The 15,173-nt window shown below is 39.7% G+C and overlaps 2 protein-coding genes across 8 annotated transcripts in view; one reads left to right on the top strand and one right to left on the bottom strand.

The window, feature by feature from the left end:
• bbs2 (Bardet-Biedl syndrome 2) overlaps positions 1-10,024 on the top strand; it is a 48,176-nt gene extending 38,152 nt beyond the window's left edge. For both annotated transcript variants that reach the window (XM_055648659.1, XM_055648660.1), the window contains exons 14-18: positions 619-750; positions 2,622-2,759; positions 5,572-5,684; positions 7,481-7,629; positions 8,710-10,024. In XM_055648659.1, the coding sequence (XP_055504634.1) occupies positions 619-750; positions 2,622-2,759; positions 5,572-5,684; positions 7,481-7,629; positions 8,710-8,816 (639 nt within the window). In that variant the 3' untranslated portion in view covers positions 8,817-10,024. The remainder of the gene's footprint in view (positions 1-618; positions 751-2,621; positions 2,760-5,571; positions 5,685-7,480; positions 7,630-8,709) is intronic.
• A 1,841-nt stretch (positions 10,025-11,865) lies between these two features.
• ndrg4 (NDRG family member 4) overlaps positions 11,866-15,173 on the bottom strand; it is a 105,807-nt gene continuing 102,499 nt past the window's right edge. For all 6 annotated transcript variants that reach the window (XM_055648664.1, XM_055648665.1, XM_055648661.1 and 3 more), the window contains one exon: positions 11,866-12,819. In XM_055648664.1, coding sequence (XP_055504639.1) covers positions 12,653-12,819 — 167 coding nt within the window. In that variant the 3' untranslated portion in view covers positions 11,866-12,652. The remainder of the gene's footprint in view (positions 12,820-15,173) is intronic.

The following is a 15,173-nucleotide window of genomic DNA, read 5'->3' as shown; positions in this document are numbered from 1 at the left end:
TCTTAATGTAGCTCGCTGCATGCTTTATTTTCTCGCACTAATTCCTACTCTGTGTATATATGCAGTTCACTTATGCATTATGACATACTGTCATGAAACATACTTCACAAATCTCCGAGAGTTAATCCACCTTGGTCCCAGCCAATTTCTTTTCTTCCAAAGATTTAGCTCCTGCTGTGTTGTAAAATGTAAATTTCTTTCTCATTAAATTATCAAAATGGTTTCAGCGAAGGCACGGATTCGTAGAATTATTACCCAGTGTTATCAGTAGTTATTAATTATATCATCTGAAAGAACAAAATAATATCCAAGATTGCTTAGCTTGCCTTTTGAATGGGGATGAGCGAGGAACAGGAAATGTTACCGTACTGGTATCACAGTTGTTGCAGAATATTAATCATGATAACTATTTGTGTACACCCTTAAATGTATAGGAAGATGTCTAATTGTGATTACTGGACTGTAGTGTGCAGTTGTCAGATTATTGGTGCTAGGTACACAGTTCTCTAGTGTTGTTTGACCATGATTATTAACCTTGTGTAACATGATATGTATGGAGCTGTTTGATTTTGGTTACTATGCTCATTCCCCTCTACCATATTTGCTGTTCGTTTACAGGTAGTAATGTGGATGAATCAGAACTTCCTCTTAGCTGAAGATATTGAGTGTCCAAATGCACCATTGGAAGTCTGTTTCATGTCCCTGAGAGATGGTGGGCAGCTGAGTATTAGAATGAATATGAATGGAGAGGTAATGTTGTTTTATGTAATTGATAAAATAAAACTGAATTTAAAAAATTGCTTTTACAGATGCAAACTAATTAGAAATTTACACAGAGGCCAAATGTCCATCATATTTGTATTGTTTCCTTGCAAGAGTAATCCAAATTAATCTCTCACTTTTCTCTCTAACTCTTCTCCACATTAAATGTTCCATAAAAGGTAGTTAGGTTTTTTTATATGGATTGATCTTTAACGTGCCTCTCCATCTGAAACTTGAAGGTTGACGAAGCAGGTCTGTTAAAATCTGAAACTATAACTGAAGTGAAACATTTAAAACTCCACCTAATCTAGCATCCTTCCCGTCCCTGACATGCAGCCAGCCACACATCTGTCCATTTCACCAAGCAGTATAACCAAGGCTCCCCCCCCCCCCCCCCCCCCCCCCCCCCCCCCCATCAAGTGCTGCAACAAATCTGCCCCACCTCATCCCACATCAAGTGGCTAACTGCTCCCAGATGTCCTCTACTTATCATCACTTTCTGTCATCTCCTGTGATATCTCTTTACCCCCTCCCTCAACATGCCATTTTGTTTCTCCCTTCCTAACTGGGGGAAGAAGATACAAATGCCTGAAAGCACATACCACCAGATTCAGGAGCAGCTTCTTCCCCTCTATTATCAGAATACTGAACAGTTCACTCGTAAGTAGAGTGTAGTTCCAATCTACCAGCCTACCTCATTGTGAATATTCAACTTTTTCGTTGTAATGATAATGATACAATGCTGGAAAAATATATTCTGACTCTGATATGTTTCCCTTTGCATTATTTATTGTACTTATGTATGGCTTGATTGTATTTATGAATAGTATGATTTGATACTACTCGGTAGCACATAAACGAGGTGAATCGAGGGCCAGAGAACATAGGTTTAAGGTGAAGGGGAAAAGATTTAATGGGGATCTGAAGGGTAGCTTTTTCCACACAAAAGGTGGTGGATGTATGGAACAAGCTGCCAGAGGAGGTATTTGAGGCAGAGACTATCCCAACTTTCAAGAAGCAGTGAGACAGGTACATGGATAGGACGGGTTTGGAGGGATGGGGACCAAAAGCTGACAGGTGGGACTAGTGTAGCTTGGCCAGTGTGGGCAAGTTGGGCTGAAGGGCTTGTTTCCACACTGTATCACTCTATGACTCTAAATCAAAAATTGTCACTATATCTCAGTACACATGACAATGCAAAACAATACCAATTTTGCATGAAGACTGCTGTGTATCAGAGGGTTGCTGATAAATTTGGGTAATTGCTGATCCAAGTCCCATTCCCAACCCTAGTCAAAGGCTCATTTGGGCTGCAGGCCATCTTCATAAGCCTAATCTTTGGAGAGGACCAGCCAGCATATTTTTGAGTGTTGAAAATTGTAATACTCGAAAACTGGTGACTACCAAAATAGAGATTGTTTTCTATGTGACAGCCAGTTTTCAGTTCATCTAAAAAAATTGCTCATTTGTTTTCCTTTTGCATTTATTGTATGCAGCTTCAGATCTGATCCTCTGATTGAGGACTGGGTGGTGTTTACAGTGAATATAGTATCTTGTCAAAAACACATGATACCAACACCTCTCATTTAATAAGATTGTAAACAAACCAATCCCTCTTCCACTTTGCTTTTATCCCTTGATTTCCTTAAGAGGAAAACTGTCAGAACTCAACTAAATAAATTTCTACTGTACGTGGCAAATATATGCTGCTTTTGGCACAAGGACCAAAATATCACATATTACTCAAGGAATTATTTCATCAGAACTATATAAATCCAGTTGGATTACATTACAATACTTGCTATCAATGCCTTTTCCCTGGTGTTATGGTTTTGACCACTTCCAATTGTTCCCAACAGGTCACCATTAGAACAGAGGATATTGACCTGACTGGTGAAATCATCCAATCTTTGGCATTGTTTCTAGTCATTGAAGACCTCCAGGTAGAAGCAGACTTTCCTGATTACTTTGAAGAGCTGCACCAAATACTTGTTCAGGTATGTGTATTACTCATTCAGTAAATCTTAATGCCAATTATCATTATCTATTTTAAACTATGGGTCAGATCTTTAACATGTTCATGAAAATGTATTTCATTTCCGTTCAAATTGGAGATTCTTGGGATGAACAAGGAGGCATCTTATATCAAAAGTCCCGTCATAGAATCAATAAAACAGGTTACTTTCAACTGCTGTTGGTATAATAACTGAGGTGAGATCTCAAAAAATCACTTTCATGGTGTTTTATTAATCTGCAGAGGAAGTATATATTTTAGGTATCAACAATTCAGCAGTAAAAAGGAAAAGATAAAAACAGAAAATTCTGCAAATCCTCTAGCAGGTCAGGCTACCAGGCAAGCGGTCGTTCAGCAATGACCATGTCAATCCATCTCATAGTGGCACATATTATGATGAGATTGCATTTCATTTTTCTAAGCACCCACTCACGCTCTCCTCCTTGCCAAAAACATTGATGGAAATACAAGAGACTGCAGATGCTGGAATCTTAAGCAAAAAACAGAGCACTGGAGGAACTCAGTGGGCCAGGCAGCATTCATGGAGGAAAACGGATAGCCAACATTTTAAATTGAGACCCTCCTTCAGACTGTTGGAGTCCACAAGCCCATAGAAAGGTCCCAATCTGAAATGTCTGTTCATTTTGCTCCACAAATGCTTCCCATCCCTAAGTTTCTCTAGCAGTTTGTTTTTTGCTCGAGAAACATTACTGTTTGGTGTTGCTGATGTTCTGTACTGGGGACAGGTTGGTAGAGGACAATTGTTTCAACATTGGCAAGAACGGGGAGGCAGATTATTATCTGAATGGTGTCAGGTTAGGAAAAGGGGAAGTACAACAAGACCTGGGTATCCTTGTACATCAGTCACTGAAAGTAAGCATGTAGGTACAATAGGCAGTGAAGAAAGCTAATGATGACTTGTTGGCCTTCATAACCAGTGGATTGAGTTTAGGAGCAAAGAGGTCCTTCTGCAGTTGTACAGGTCCTTGGTGAGACCACATCTGGAGTATTGAGTGCAGTTTTGGTCTCCTAATTTGAGGAAGGACATTCTTGAGGGAGTGCAGCGTAGGTTCACAAGTTTAATTCCCGGGATGGCGGGACTGTCGTGATGAAAGAATGGAGCGGCTTATCTACACTGGAATTTAGAAGGATGAGTGGGGATCTTATAGAAACATAAAATTCATAAGGGATTGGACACGCTAGATGCAGGAAACATGATCCCAATGTTGGGGGAGTCCAGAACCAGGGGCCACAGTTTTAGAATAAGGGGTAGGCCATTTAGAACGGGGGTGAGGAAAAACCTTTTCACACAGAAAGTAGTGGAATTCTCTGCCTCAGAAGGCAGTGGAGGCAGATTCACTGGATGCATTCAAAAAAGAGTTAGAGCTCTTAGGGCTAGCAGAATCAAGGGGTATGGGGAAAAGGCAGGAACGGGGTACTGATTGTGGAGCCATGATCTCTTTGAATGGCGGTGCTGGCTCGACAGGCTGAATGGCCTACTGCACCTATTTAAAGTTAATTTTCTCTAATGCATCAGCTCAGCTCCCGAGCATGTACAAAGTGCACACTGCTGCTCGACCATCAATGTTGGGTGTCCTTGGTTTTAGAGCGAGGTTGGCTTTGGAATGTAATCATCAAAGATCCGATAGATTCCCATTCATTCAGAATATTAGCTACACTCCAATGGGATATTTGTTAGAAATAAGGTGCAGTAGTGCAGCGAGAAAGTTTGTTAAATGTTTTGGGCAATGCCATCAGTCTTCATTTAAATTGACTCATTGGTTGACATGTTAATGTGAAACATTTCTCTGCCAGTTGAATTTCAATTAGGCATGTTATACAATTCAAAACTTAACAATTAATTCAACAATTTCAGTTATCTAGCCTTTTAGGTCTGTGCAAAAAACTGACCATTTCAGATGAAAGGTCACCAACCTCTGTCCCCACAAATGTTCTCAGGTCTCTCTATAGCCACATGGGTTTTCTCCGAGTGCTCCAGTTACATCCCACTTTCAAAAGACGTACAGGTGTGTAGGTTAATTGGCTTCTGTAAATTGACCCGAGTGTGTAGGACGGGTGATCGTTGGTTGTTGCGGACTCAGTGGGCTGAAGGGCTTGTTTCCATTCCATGTTTAGATTCTCATCCAAATCATTGATATAAACCATAAACAGCAATGGCCCAGCATCGATCCCTGAGGGATACCACTAGTCACGGGCCGCGAAACAACATTCCACCGTCACCCTCTGCTTCCTCACATGAAGCCAATTCTCTATCCCATTGCTAGTTCTCTCTACATCCCATGTGATCTAATCTCCTGGAACTGCCAGCCCTGTGGTAACTTATCAAATGCCTTGTTGAAATCTAAATAGGCATTGCCCTCGTCAATCTTTTTAGTTACTTCTTCAAAAGACAATCAGATTCGTAAGACACGATCTCTGATGTACAAAATCATTAATTATTCCTAATCAGCCCGTCTATGCAAATGCACATTCATTTTTTGATTGTTTTCACTTTACTCAGAAATTATATTTATTTTTATGATAGCAGATGTGAAGTCATACACAAAACCTAACATGCACGCATATAATACTGATCAACCAGGTAAACTTTATGAGCCAGTTGGGATAGAGGGACAAAACGTATGTTAGTGATTGATATTTTTTATTTAATGTAAATTGATGTATTCCTTGTACAGCCTTTTTGTTTCTGATCAAATGGTATCTCACTGCTGTGGCAAACCAATTGAGTGTTTGTTCACACAGATATGCTGATTTAAACTATTCATTCCAAACAGTTAGATGGTTATCATTCCGTGCACCAAAAGCTCACTGCAGAGATGGCCGACCATTCCAATCTGGTCCGTAGCTTACTGATTCGGGCAGAAGATTCTCGTCTAATGGGAGACGTGTGAGTAATGGATGCTGTGTTGCTACATAACAGTCTATCAGTTGAATGATCAATAACATAAAATACTAGCTGTGGTCTTTCTCCCAATAGATGCTGCGTGCCTGACCTGCTGAATATCTCCACCATTTTCCATTTTTATTTTAGATTTCCAGCATTGAATTTTTAACTATGTATTTCTAATGACATTATCAAAATTGGATTATTTTGAATAAGGAGCTAACCCGAGGCCTCAGCTGCTATTTTCCGTGTATGTTAAAGTTCCTATGCTTTAATTTGAAGAATAGGTGTATTAGCTTTTTTAATTAATTCATGAGAGGTGGGCTTTCTGGGTAATGCCAATATTTATTTCCTGTCCCCAATTGCAGAGTCCTCTTCCTATGAAGCACATTTTAGGGTCAATGATGACTTCCTTCCACGACCATTCCGTGGGGTTTCAGGTTATCATTGAACCAGTGTGGGAACCACAGTCCCATGCACACATAGGGTAGGTGGTGCGACAGATGGATGGGTAGTTTGTGAAAATATGTGCAATAAAAATGGAAATGCTGGACTGGAAACATTAACTCATTCTCTTTCCACATGCTGAGTACTCCCAGTATTTTCTGGTTTTAGAGGAGATGGTTTGTGAGATGGCGTGCTCCTTCACTGTTTACTCTGGCCCTTAGATACGTGAACTTGCTACTCTGTGCCATCCTTATGTTGGCCCTCCTCTTGGACCAGAGTTTCTCAGGACTCTGTGGACTTTGCACATTTTCCAGGAGGATCCGAATATACCTTTAAAGGTTGGGGATCTTGATCTTCAGGTACCCTCTCACAGTTGATCACAAGCTGTGCAATGCACTGTAGGCTATGATAAATCTTGTCATTGGTGTCTGCTTTTTAGAGTGTGAGATGTCCATCACTTATCCTCCTTTGACCTTGCCCAGCAATTGTATGGTACAAAAGTATCTTGCCACTTCTCTGCAAATGCTATCCCGATCGTGCTGCATGTAGGCACCAGCTGATTCCATTTTTGACATGGTAAATGGAACTAAGTTCATCATCAACAAACATCATCAATTCTAAACTTGAGAAGCAGCTGAGGAAAATCAAAAAACTGCAGTTGCTCATGAATCTGAAATCAAAACAGAAAATACTGGAAACCACTTAACTGTTCGGAGCCTGCACCGACAACATGTATGCAAAGAGACACAGAGACAATCTGTCACTTCAAAGACTCTTCATCAGAACCGGGAAGGAAGAGAAGCAAAGGACACAAAGTGCTGGAGTAACTCAGCGGGTCAGGCAGCATCTTTGAAGAACATGGATAGGCGACGCTTCGGCTCAGGACCCTTCAGATTGATTGGGAGGGAGGAGAGGCAGCACAAAGCATGGCAGGTAGACAAAGGTGGGGGGTGGGGTGGTGATAGGCAGATGGTTGGAACAAAAGCCAGAGATTAATACAGGTGTGAGACAGAAGGATTGAAGAGTCAAAAATTGTGAAGCCAGATGCCACATACTCACTGGAGGAACGTCACCTCATATTCCACTTGGGTAGCGTACAACCCAACAGTTTGAACATTGAATTCTACAATTTTAGGTAATCTTTAACAACCCAACCACCCTCCTCTGTGGCCCACCTGGATTTGCACCTATTTCTCTCCTCCCTCAACTTTCCTCCCACATTCTTTCCTCTGGCTCACAATTCACGTGATGTTTTATTATAAATCAACAAATTACAAGGACAGCTTTCAAATAATGCTTATCTGTTGTCACTTTTTTTTCTTCTCTAGTCTTTTTTTACTTTCTCCATTTAGGACAAATATGAAGAAGGGATATATGGAACTTTACGATTTAAATCGAGACTTGGTAAATGGTTACAAGATTCGGTGTAACAACCACACAGAGCTTCTGAGCTGTCTACGAGCAGTAAATCAGGCGATCCAGAGGGCGGGACGCCTGCGAGGTGGGTTAGAGCAGGTTACTGTGACTGAATAAAAAAGTAAATGTGATTCCATCTAGTTAGCCAATGGTGGAGAGGAATTGAAGAGTTGAGATAGGGTGAAAGTAATGGGAATTAATTGTTTATCTGTGCTGCAGTGACTTTTGTCATTGTCACTTGTGACTGGTAAAAGGTAAAGAGACCAGACTGGTGTGATTCAGATTTGCAGTTGTGGGAAAGCTTGCACAGATATGACACTTGTTAGCACATTAAATAGTTTGATTAAAGGAAGTTGGAAAAGGTGCACAAGTTTGCAAGGATGGAGGACAACCTGAGTCTGATGTTGGCAGATAGTAATAAAACATTTAATAATTTAATCACTTCATTTGCTGGCTCTGTGTTAAATAGTCAGTCGTTTAGTAAGATAAGATCAAGGGAGCAGGAGTTAAATCTATACATCAGCTAAGAGAATACGAGGGAAGAAGAGAAACTATGAGAAGATTGATTTTAACGCAAGGGCAGTGGGAATTTTAGAGGGTGAGAAAAGGAGGAAACAGGTGATGCAACTGAAAAGTTGATCTTATTGTTAGTGACAGACAATTGCACTTATTGTAGAACGTGAAGATAGAGAAGATATTCATGAGGTTAGTGAAGCTGGCTGTTATTTTTGCATTTCAGATGAAAATCTTTGAAGTTACTTCAATAGCACCCCTCAAATTCATTATCTATAATTACAAAGGAAGTAGGGTTTGGAAAAAACCCTAGGGTGCTGGTTCCCCTCCACACCATCTGAACTTGGAAATATTCCTTCATTGTTGCAGGGTCTAACTCTTGGAACTCCCTGCCTAACATTATGGGAGTACCTTAACCAGAGCAGTTTAATAGTTCAAAAAGGTGGGTAACCAGCACCTCAAGGGAAATTAAGAGTAGACAATAAAAAATGGTAGCTTTAGCACTGATGTCCACGTATCATTCATTAATTAAAAAATGTTTCAGACCCTATTATCTGAAAACTGACCTTGAAAACATTAAACTAGTTATGGAAGTTGTTCTTGGTACATTGATGACATTAATTTTTTTAATTGTTTTTTTCTGCCCTTTCAGTTGGGAAACCCAAAACCCAGGTGGTGTCTGCATGCCGAGATGCCATAAAAAATAATAACATCAATGCACTTTTCAAAATCATTCGTGCTGGCAGCACCTCATCCTGAAAAGGTCAGAGATCCCAACTAAACAGACAGAAGAGCTCGAGTTTGTTCATAAAGAGCAACGACGCAGAGAGGTTACAAATGTGCTGAACTGAGCTTGTCTCATCTCCAAGCCACTGTGAACAGATCCAGTTGGATTGCCTGGGGTGCCCCAACTATAAACATCTTATTTTAGATATCATGGGATCAGGGAGTCAAGTATGCAATTCAACCGTGTCTTAAAGGAGCACTAGGATTTAAAATGTACCATTGAATGTTTATAGATTGAATTTATTGATAGAGTGATTTACTTTGTACATCTCTCCACCCAGTTGAACTCGCCCTTGTCACCACTGGGTTAACCTAATAGATTATTCAAAACAAAGAGCTTATACTATCATGTGGTCAGTGTCAGAAGACTAGCTTTGAAAGTGAAAATTCTAGCCAAATATGTTCTTTATTTCATAATGCTTCTGGAGCAGCAGATGGCAACACTGCATCATATTTAATGTTTCTGAAGATTATTTCTTATCAATACCAATTTACATTATAAGAGTTATACACATCCAGAAAAACAACTGAAATCAACCAAGTTTCCTATACAAACTCTTCATAGCTTTATAAATTGAAGTAAACTAACATTGTCTATTTAGTATTAACTGCAGAATCTCCAGAAGCCATGTGTTAACCTCCATTATACAGAATATATTCTGATAATTCAGATCTATTCGTGTTGGTTTCAGCATGTCCAATGTTCACCATTAGTTTAAATGTTCCCTTCGGTCTGCTAAACCTGGCCTCTATGTCATAATTCCATAACACATTTTTATTTCTTCCAGGCTGTTAACCAAATATTGCAAATACTACCCCTTAACAACCCATATTTTATGAACCTTGATCACTTCCAACAAATTCCCACCAAACATTCCAAATCCGTTCTGTTCACTTCGAACTACTCTCATTCATATTCCATTTCATACTCCAACTACTATCATGCCAATTCCAGTCTGCTGTACTCCATGTCAAATTTATAGCTACCGTTACTATTTGCTACCCACTTACACATTTTCGGTATCCCATGGTCACTACATTACCTTTGTACATGTATTGATTCCTAGATGCTGCAAATACCTCCGTAGTCCATGTAGACAAATGCCCCCCAGCACCCACCATTCATTGCTCAAAAGTTCCCTACGTCCACCCACACCCACCCCCACCAATAGCCTTAAAGAGTTCAACATCTTTTAGATGTTGCTTTTCCTTCATTATTCAATAATAAGCTACAACAGGTTTCAAACATCCTAAAATCATGGGAAGCGCTATATAAATGCTTTTTGTCCTTTTGTTTTACTTCCAAAGAACAATAACTCCATTTTTGATCCCTACCAAAGGAAGAATTTACTTGCCTTGCAGATGATTAATCAGAATAATTCCCAGGATGAAAGACTGTCCTCTGAGGTGAAACCAATAGGATGGGCATTTTTTCTAACCTCGTGATAACCCCTAATAGGGCTGGACTATGGATACTGACAAATTGAATGTCTTGAGAATCTACTTTCCAGAAATTTCAATCACATGATTTTAGATTGGTTACTTGAGGACAAATGTTGTTATGTGGAAGATTCTGGAACTCTGGACACCTATAGGAGATTGACAACACTGGGGAGTGGGCTGGAAAGGGAAGTTGATGTTAATGATCAGCCATGATTTTGTTGGTATGTAGGCTAGTGGGTCAAATGGCCAAAAGGCATTTCATGATCTTAAATTGACATGTTTCTAATTTTATTGCTGTTTTTCAGGTTGTAGATATTATTTTCATTAAATTATAATAAAAGTCTTTGATGGAATGAGTTGTGAATCTGTGTAGGTGGACTTAAAATTCATGTGACTTCATTTTCTTTTTCTTATTGGTTTATTTACTGCCAGTCAGTGACCTATTTAGCACTTAGATTGCTAAAACTGTTTCTAATTACAAACAAGACAACACTTCATATTTCAAGGAACCTGTAGCTTGGGAACATTACAAGAGGGACACGGAAGACATTTGAATCTAGGCAAAGATATTATGGTCAGTCATACAGCACTATACTGGACCATCTGGCATCCATTTACAGTAATCCCATTGTATTCAACCTACATTCCCATCAACTTCCTCCATGTTCTGCCACTTACCAACACACATGGGGTAACATACAATGGGCAATTAACCTACTCATCCCTATCATTTTTGGGATGCGGGGTCAACCAAAGCAACCGAAGGATATCCACATGGTCATAAGAAGAATATGCAAATTCCACACCGGCAGCACTGGAGGTCAAATTTGAACTTGAATGACTATCAAGCATCATACATGGCAGAAGACATTATACAGTAGGATAATTAGAATTGGAAATAAACATGCAAACCTTCAGCAGCGGACAATGGTAGAGGACAATGTGACTGTCCATGCTAGATAAATAATATAAATGCCATGAAAGCCTGCTTTTACAGTAAACCCTCGTTTTAACAGACCGCTTTATAACTGATTTTGGTTATAGCGGACTGACCTACTGATCTTCACCGCCAACTCCAGTTGCCGACCCCACCCCTGGCGTCTACCACCACCGTTGACCATTACCTGCACTCAGGCCACGACTATTGACTCCACTGGTCCTCTCCTCTTCGCTGGCCGAAGCAGGCCGGGTCTGTCAACTGACCTGGATTCCAGGTCCCGTTCCAGATCGAGCATATGAAGAAGGGTCTGAATGTGAAACATCATCTATCCATGTTCTCCAGATATGCTGCTAGACCTGCTGAGTGAATCCAGTTCTTTTGGGTCCTTTTGTGTATTAACCAGCAACTGTAATTGTTTGTTTCCACTACTTATACAACGGTAATTTCTTACTCGATTATAGCGGGCAATAGCAGACACCAATCCCTTCCTATGGTCCGTTAAAACAAGGGTTTATTGTATTAGTTCAAGAAACAATACTATATGGCAGCACTGCTAACAAGAGAAGATTAAAGAGAACAAGTGATATCATGAGGCAATAACATGTTCCCCTTGTATTAAAGCAAGGACCGAGACAAGGCTGTTTTTAATACCACACTGACTTTATTTTCATAAACGGTTATTAGTGACATTAATTGAATTAATTATTATTGTGGCATCCACAGCTGTCAAGTATCAGAACAACAACAAAGGATCATTATACTAAAAAAAGGTTCAATAACACTACATTTATCACAAGATCTGAATGAGACTACCATAAACTTTTCACGTCTTTGTTTTACCATTGCCCAAATTCCAGTTAGGGTAGGGGAATGGGAAATAAATTATCTACAAAACATTTAGTAATGGAACCAGATTTACTATATCTACAGTAATCTGAGCAGCTCTTTTGTATCCTGTGTTACAGAAAGCTTAAAGAACAGGCATCTAGGACAATTAGTTAACACACCAATGCTCGGAAACGCCCCTACATTTAAAACTACGTAAAATGCGATGCTTTCCCTTTGCACAAATTAAAATAATTGAATACAAGATTACTATTATATTGGCACAGTCTCTTAATATGTACCATGACATTGACTGACTGGCAAAAATAAAACAGGTCTTGTGAAAGCCTGCTAACATGTTGGAAAGGATCAGGTAGCTACATTTACCAAAATAAAATTCACTGACTGCAACTCATGCAAGAAAGAAAAGCAGTAGGCAGCCTTTATTCAAGTTAGGCTAGAAAACTGCAGACTGCTACAGTGAAGGAAGGGAACAATCTCTACACTTTTTAATTGCCCTATACCCAAACTAGTAAGGAACAAACATCCTCCAAAGTGGCTAGGGTTAAGCCATGCTTCTTTCTCTACCTTCGATCACCTTTTAACATGACACCTCCATGGTGTGTGACATATTCTGAGTAACCTGGCCAACATTGTCACTGCTGTTGGTTTGGGTGCAAATACGTGGACGTTGCCCGTCGACTGAGCTGGCACTGGTCAGCGAGGCTGTGCGGGAACGAGCCAGTCTTGTCATACTAGCAGATGCCACTGTGTGAGAGAAGAGACACATCATCATTCATTATGATATTTAATAAACACACCAGTTCAACCAAAATCAGCCAGAGCCATTTTAAATGCAAAAAAGTTACTGAAGCAGCAAAATGCGAACAGTTTTCACTGATCTCAGGTACTGAGGACAGTCACAAGAGGGTTTATTCAGTGGTTTGTAGGAAGCCAGACAATGTATCTCCTATGATCACCCATTGCAATATACATCATCTGCCTATAGGAAAGCACAATTGTGACATGCCATTTGGAATGGTATTCAGAAGTCATGCATTTAATTTCTAATGGAGCTCTACAGGTCCATCATGCGAATGATGATGCTGCTTCTCGGCTTTCACGTGCAATTTCTGGCCTAGACTCAGGTTTAGGTCCAGAGCAGCATCTACATTCCTGGGCAGAGAGCAGGGAGAGGCCAGGGTGGCAATAAGCACATATTAGCAAGCAAGCCATGAAACCTACCTTTGGACATACTATTTATGTAACAACTGGCATAGCTGCTGCAGCTCTCAAAACCTTTCCTGTTTCCCACTATACCAGATAAAGAGTTTTAGCACTAACTGCCCCTTTCCCTATTTATCTCAAACTGTCAAGGCAGCATACCCTAGATTAGTTTGCAAACAGGTGACGTCCAAGGATTACCCTTCTTGTGATCAAGTGATGACCCTATATTCCAGGTGATATCTCCCACATTTCACAAAGGTCTGCCTGAGGTTGGGCTTAGGATGATAGAGACTGTTCCTTGATGTATCATGCATGACTTCGACATTGGCAGGACATTACTTCAATGCTTTGCCATCAGATTTGATGGACAGTACAATTTAATAAGAATGCCTTCTCCCAGTCATGTCAGCCAAACAGAAATGGAATTAGGTTTTTTTATTCCATGGCTTTAATTTAACATATGAAAAGTTTTGAAACCAGGACTTTTTGGGGATTTTTTTCTCTAATATTTGATTTATAAAGGCAAGGGTTATATGGGCTGAACTTATTTTTGATTCCATAAACCAGTTATTATCAATGATTTGTATCTACTGGACCTAGTTACTTTAAATTGATACTTTGGCTTCATCATATACCAATTACAGTAATGGGTTTTCCCAGTTTCTTCTCATGGCTTAATCTGGTACAACTAAATTCACCAAATAAATGATTCATGCTAAAACAAAAGCAATACTGTAAATCCAATTTCCAATAAATATTTAATTTATAAAATGCAGGTAGCTTACTGTGTGTGTTGTCTTATTCCATTCAGATTATTACACATTTTCACTAAAATGCTCACAAATCATAAAGCAGTTGAAGAGCATCAGAGCTGAATGACTGAACTATAACCACCTACAGTGAGATGCACATCTCATCTCTAAGATCACGGAGATGAATAGCTCAGATTTCATGTTGATTTCTGCTCTTAAATTTCCCACCAAGGGAACAATCCATTAAGCTTACCCTTATGCTTATTGTCAAATAACTCGTATTGAGGTTGGTTTGAATCCAAGATTCCTGAAGCAAATGACGATTGGGACAATTAAGCATTGTTTGAAAAGCTAATCAGCGTTGCTGCAACATTGACTGAAGTCAAAACTGCAAATGGTGGAAAATCTGCCCTCCTCCAGCAAGTAACATTCACTAATGCATGTCAGCCTCTGAACAAGAACAATCAGTTTGGGAAAAAATGATCAGAAATGGTGCTAAACCAAATCAGCCTCGTAATTTCCACCTAAGTAATTAGCTTGAGTAACTCAGTGGGACAGGCAGCATCTCTGAAGTGAAGGAAAAGGTGACGTTTCGGGTTGAGTTCCTTCTTCAGACTAGTTGGGGAAAAGAGAAACGAGAGATATAGATGATGATGTAGAGAGATACGGAACAATCAATGAAAGATATGCAAAAAAAAAAGATGATAAAGGAAACAGGCCATTGTTAGCTGTTTATTGGGTGGAAACGAGAAGCTGGTACGACCTGCATGGGGGGGGGAGGAAGGGATTCCTTTATCATCGTGACTTTTTTGCATATCTTTCATTCATTGTTCTTTATCTATCTACATCATCGTCTATATCTCTCGTTTCTCTTTATCCCTAACTGGTCTGAAAAAGGAACTCAACATGAAACGTCACCTATTCCTTCACTTTAGAGATGCTGCCAGTCCCGCCGAGTTACTTCAAGCTTTTTGTGTTTATTTTCAGTTTAAACCAGCATCTGCAGTTCTTTCCTACACATAAATAATTATTTTTCCCCCCTAGGTTTATGTTTTTATTTGCATAATCAGTCTTATCCTTACGCACCCGACTCCCAAAGTAAAATTACTGCACTGAATGCTGATTATTACGGTAGTATTTGGT

The sequence above is a fragment of the Leucoraja erinacea genome, chromosome 17 (assembly GCF_028641065.1).
Source record: "Leucoraja erinacea ecotype New England chromosome 17, Leri_hhj_1, whole genome shotgun sequence".
Taxonomy (NCBI): domain Eukaryota; kingdom Metazoa; phylum Chordata; class Chondrichthyes; order Rajiformes; family Rajidae; genus Leucoraja; species Leucoraja erinaceus.
Note: the sequence above shows the minus strand (reverse complement) of the source record. Positions and strands in the feature narration are given on the sequence as shown.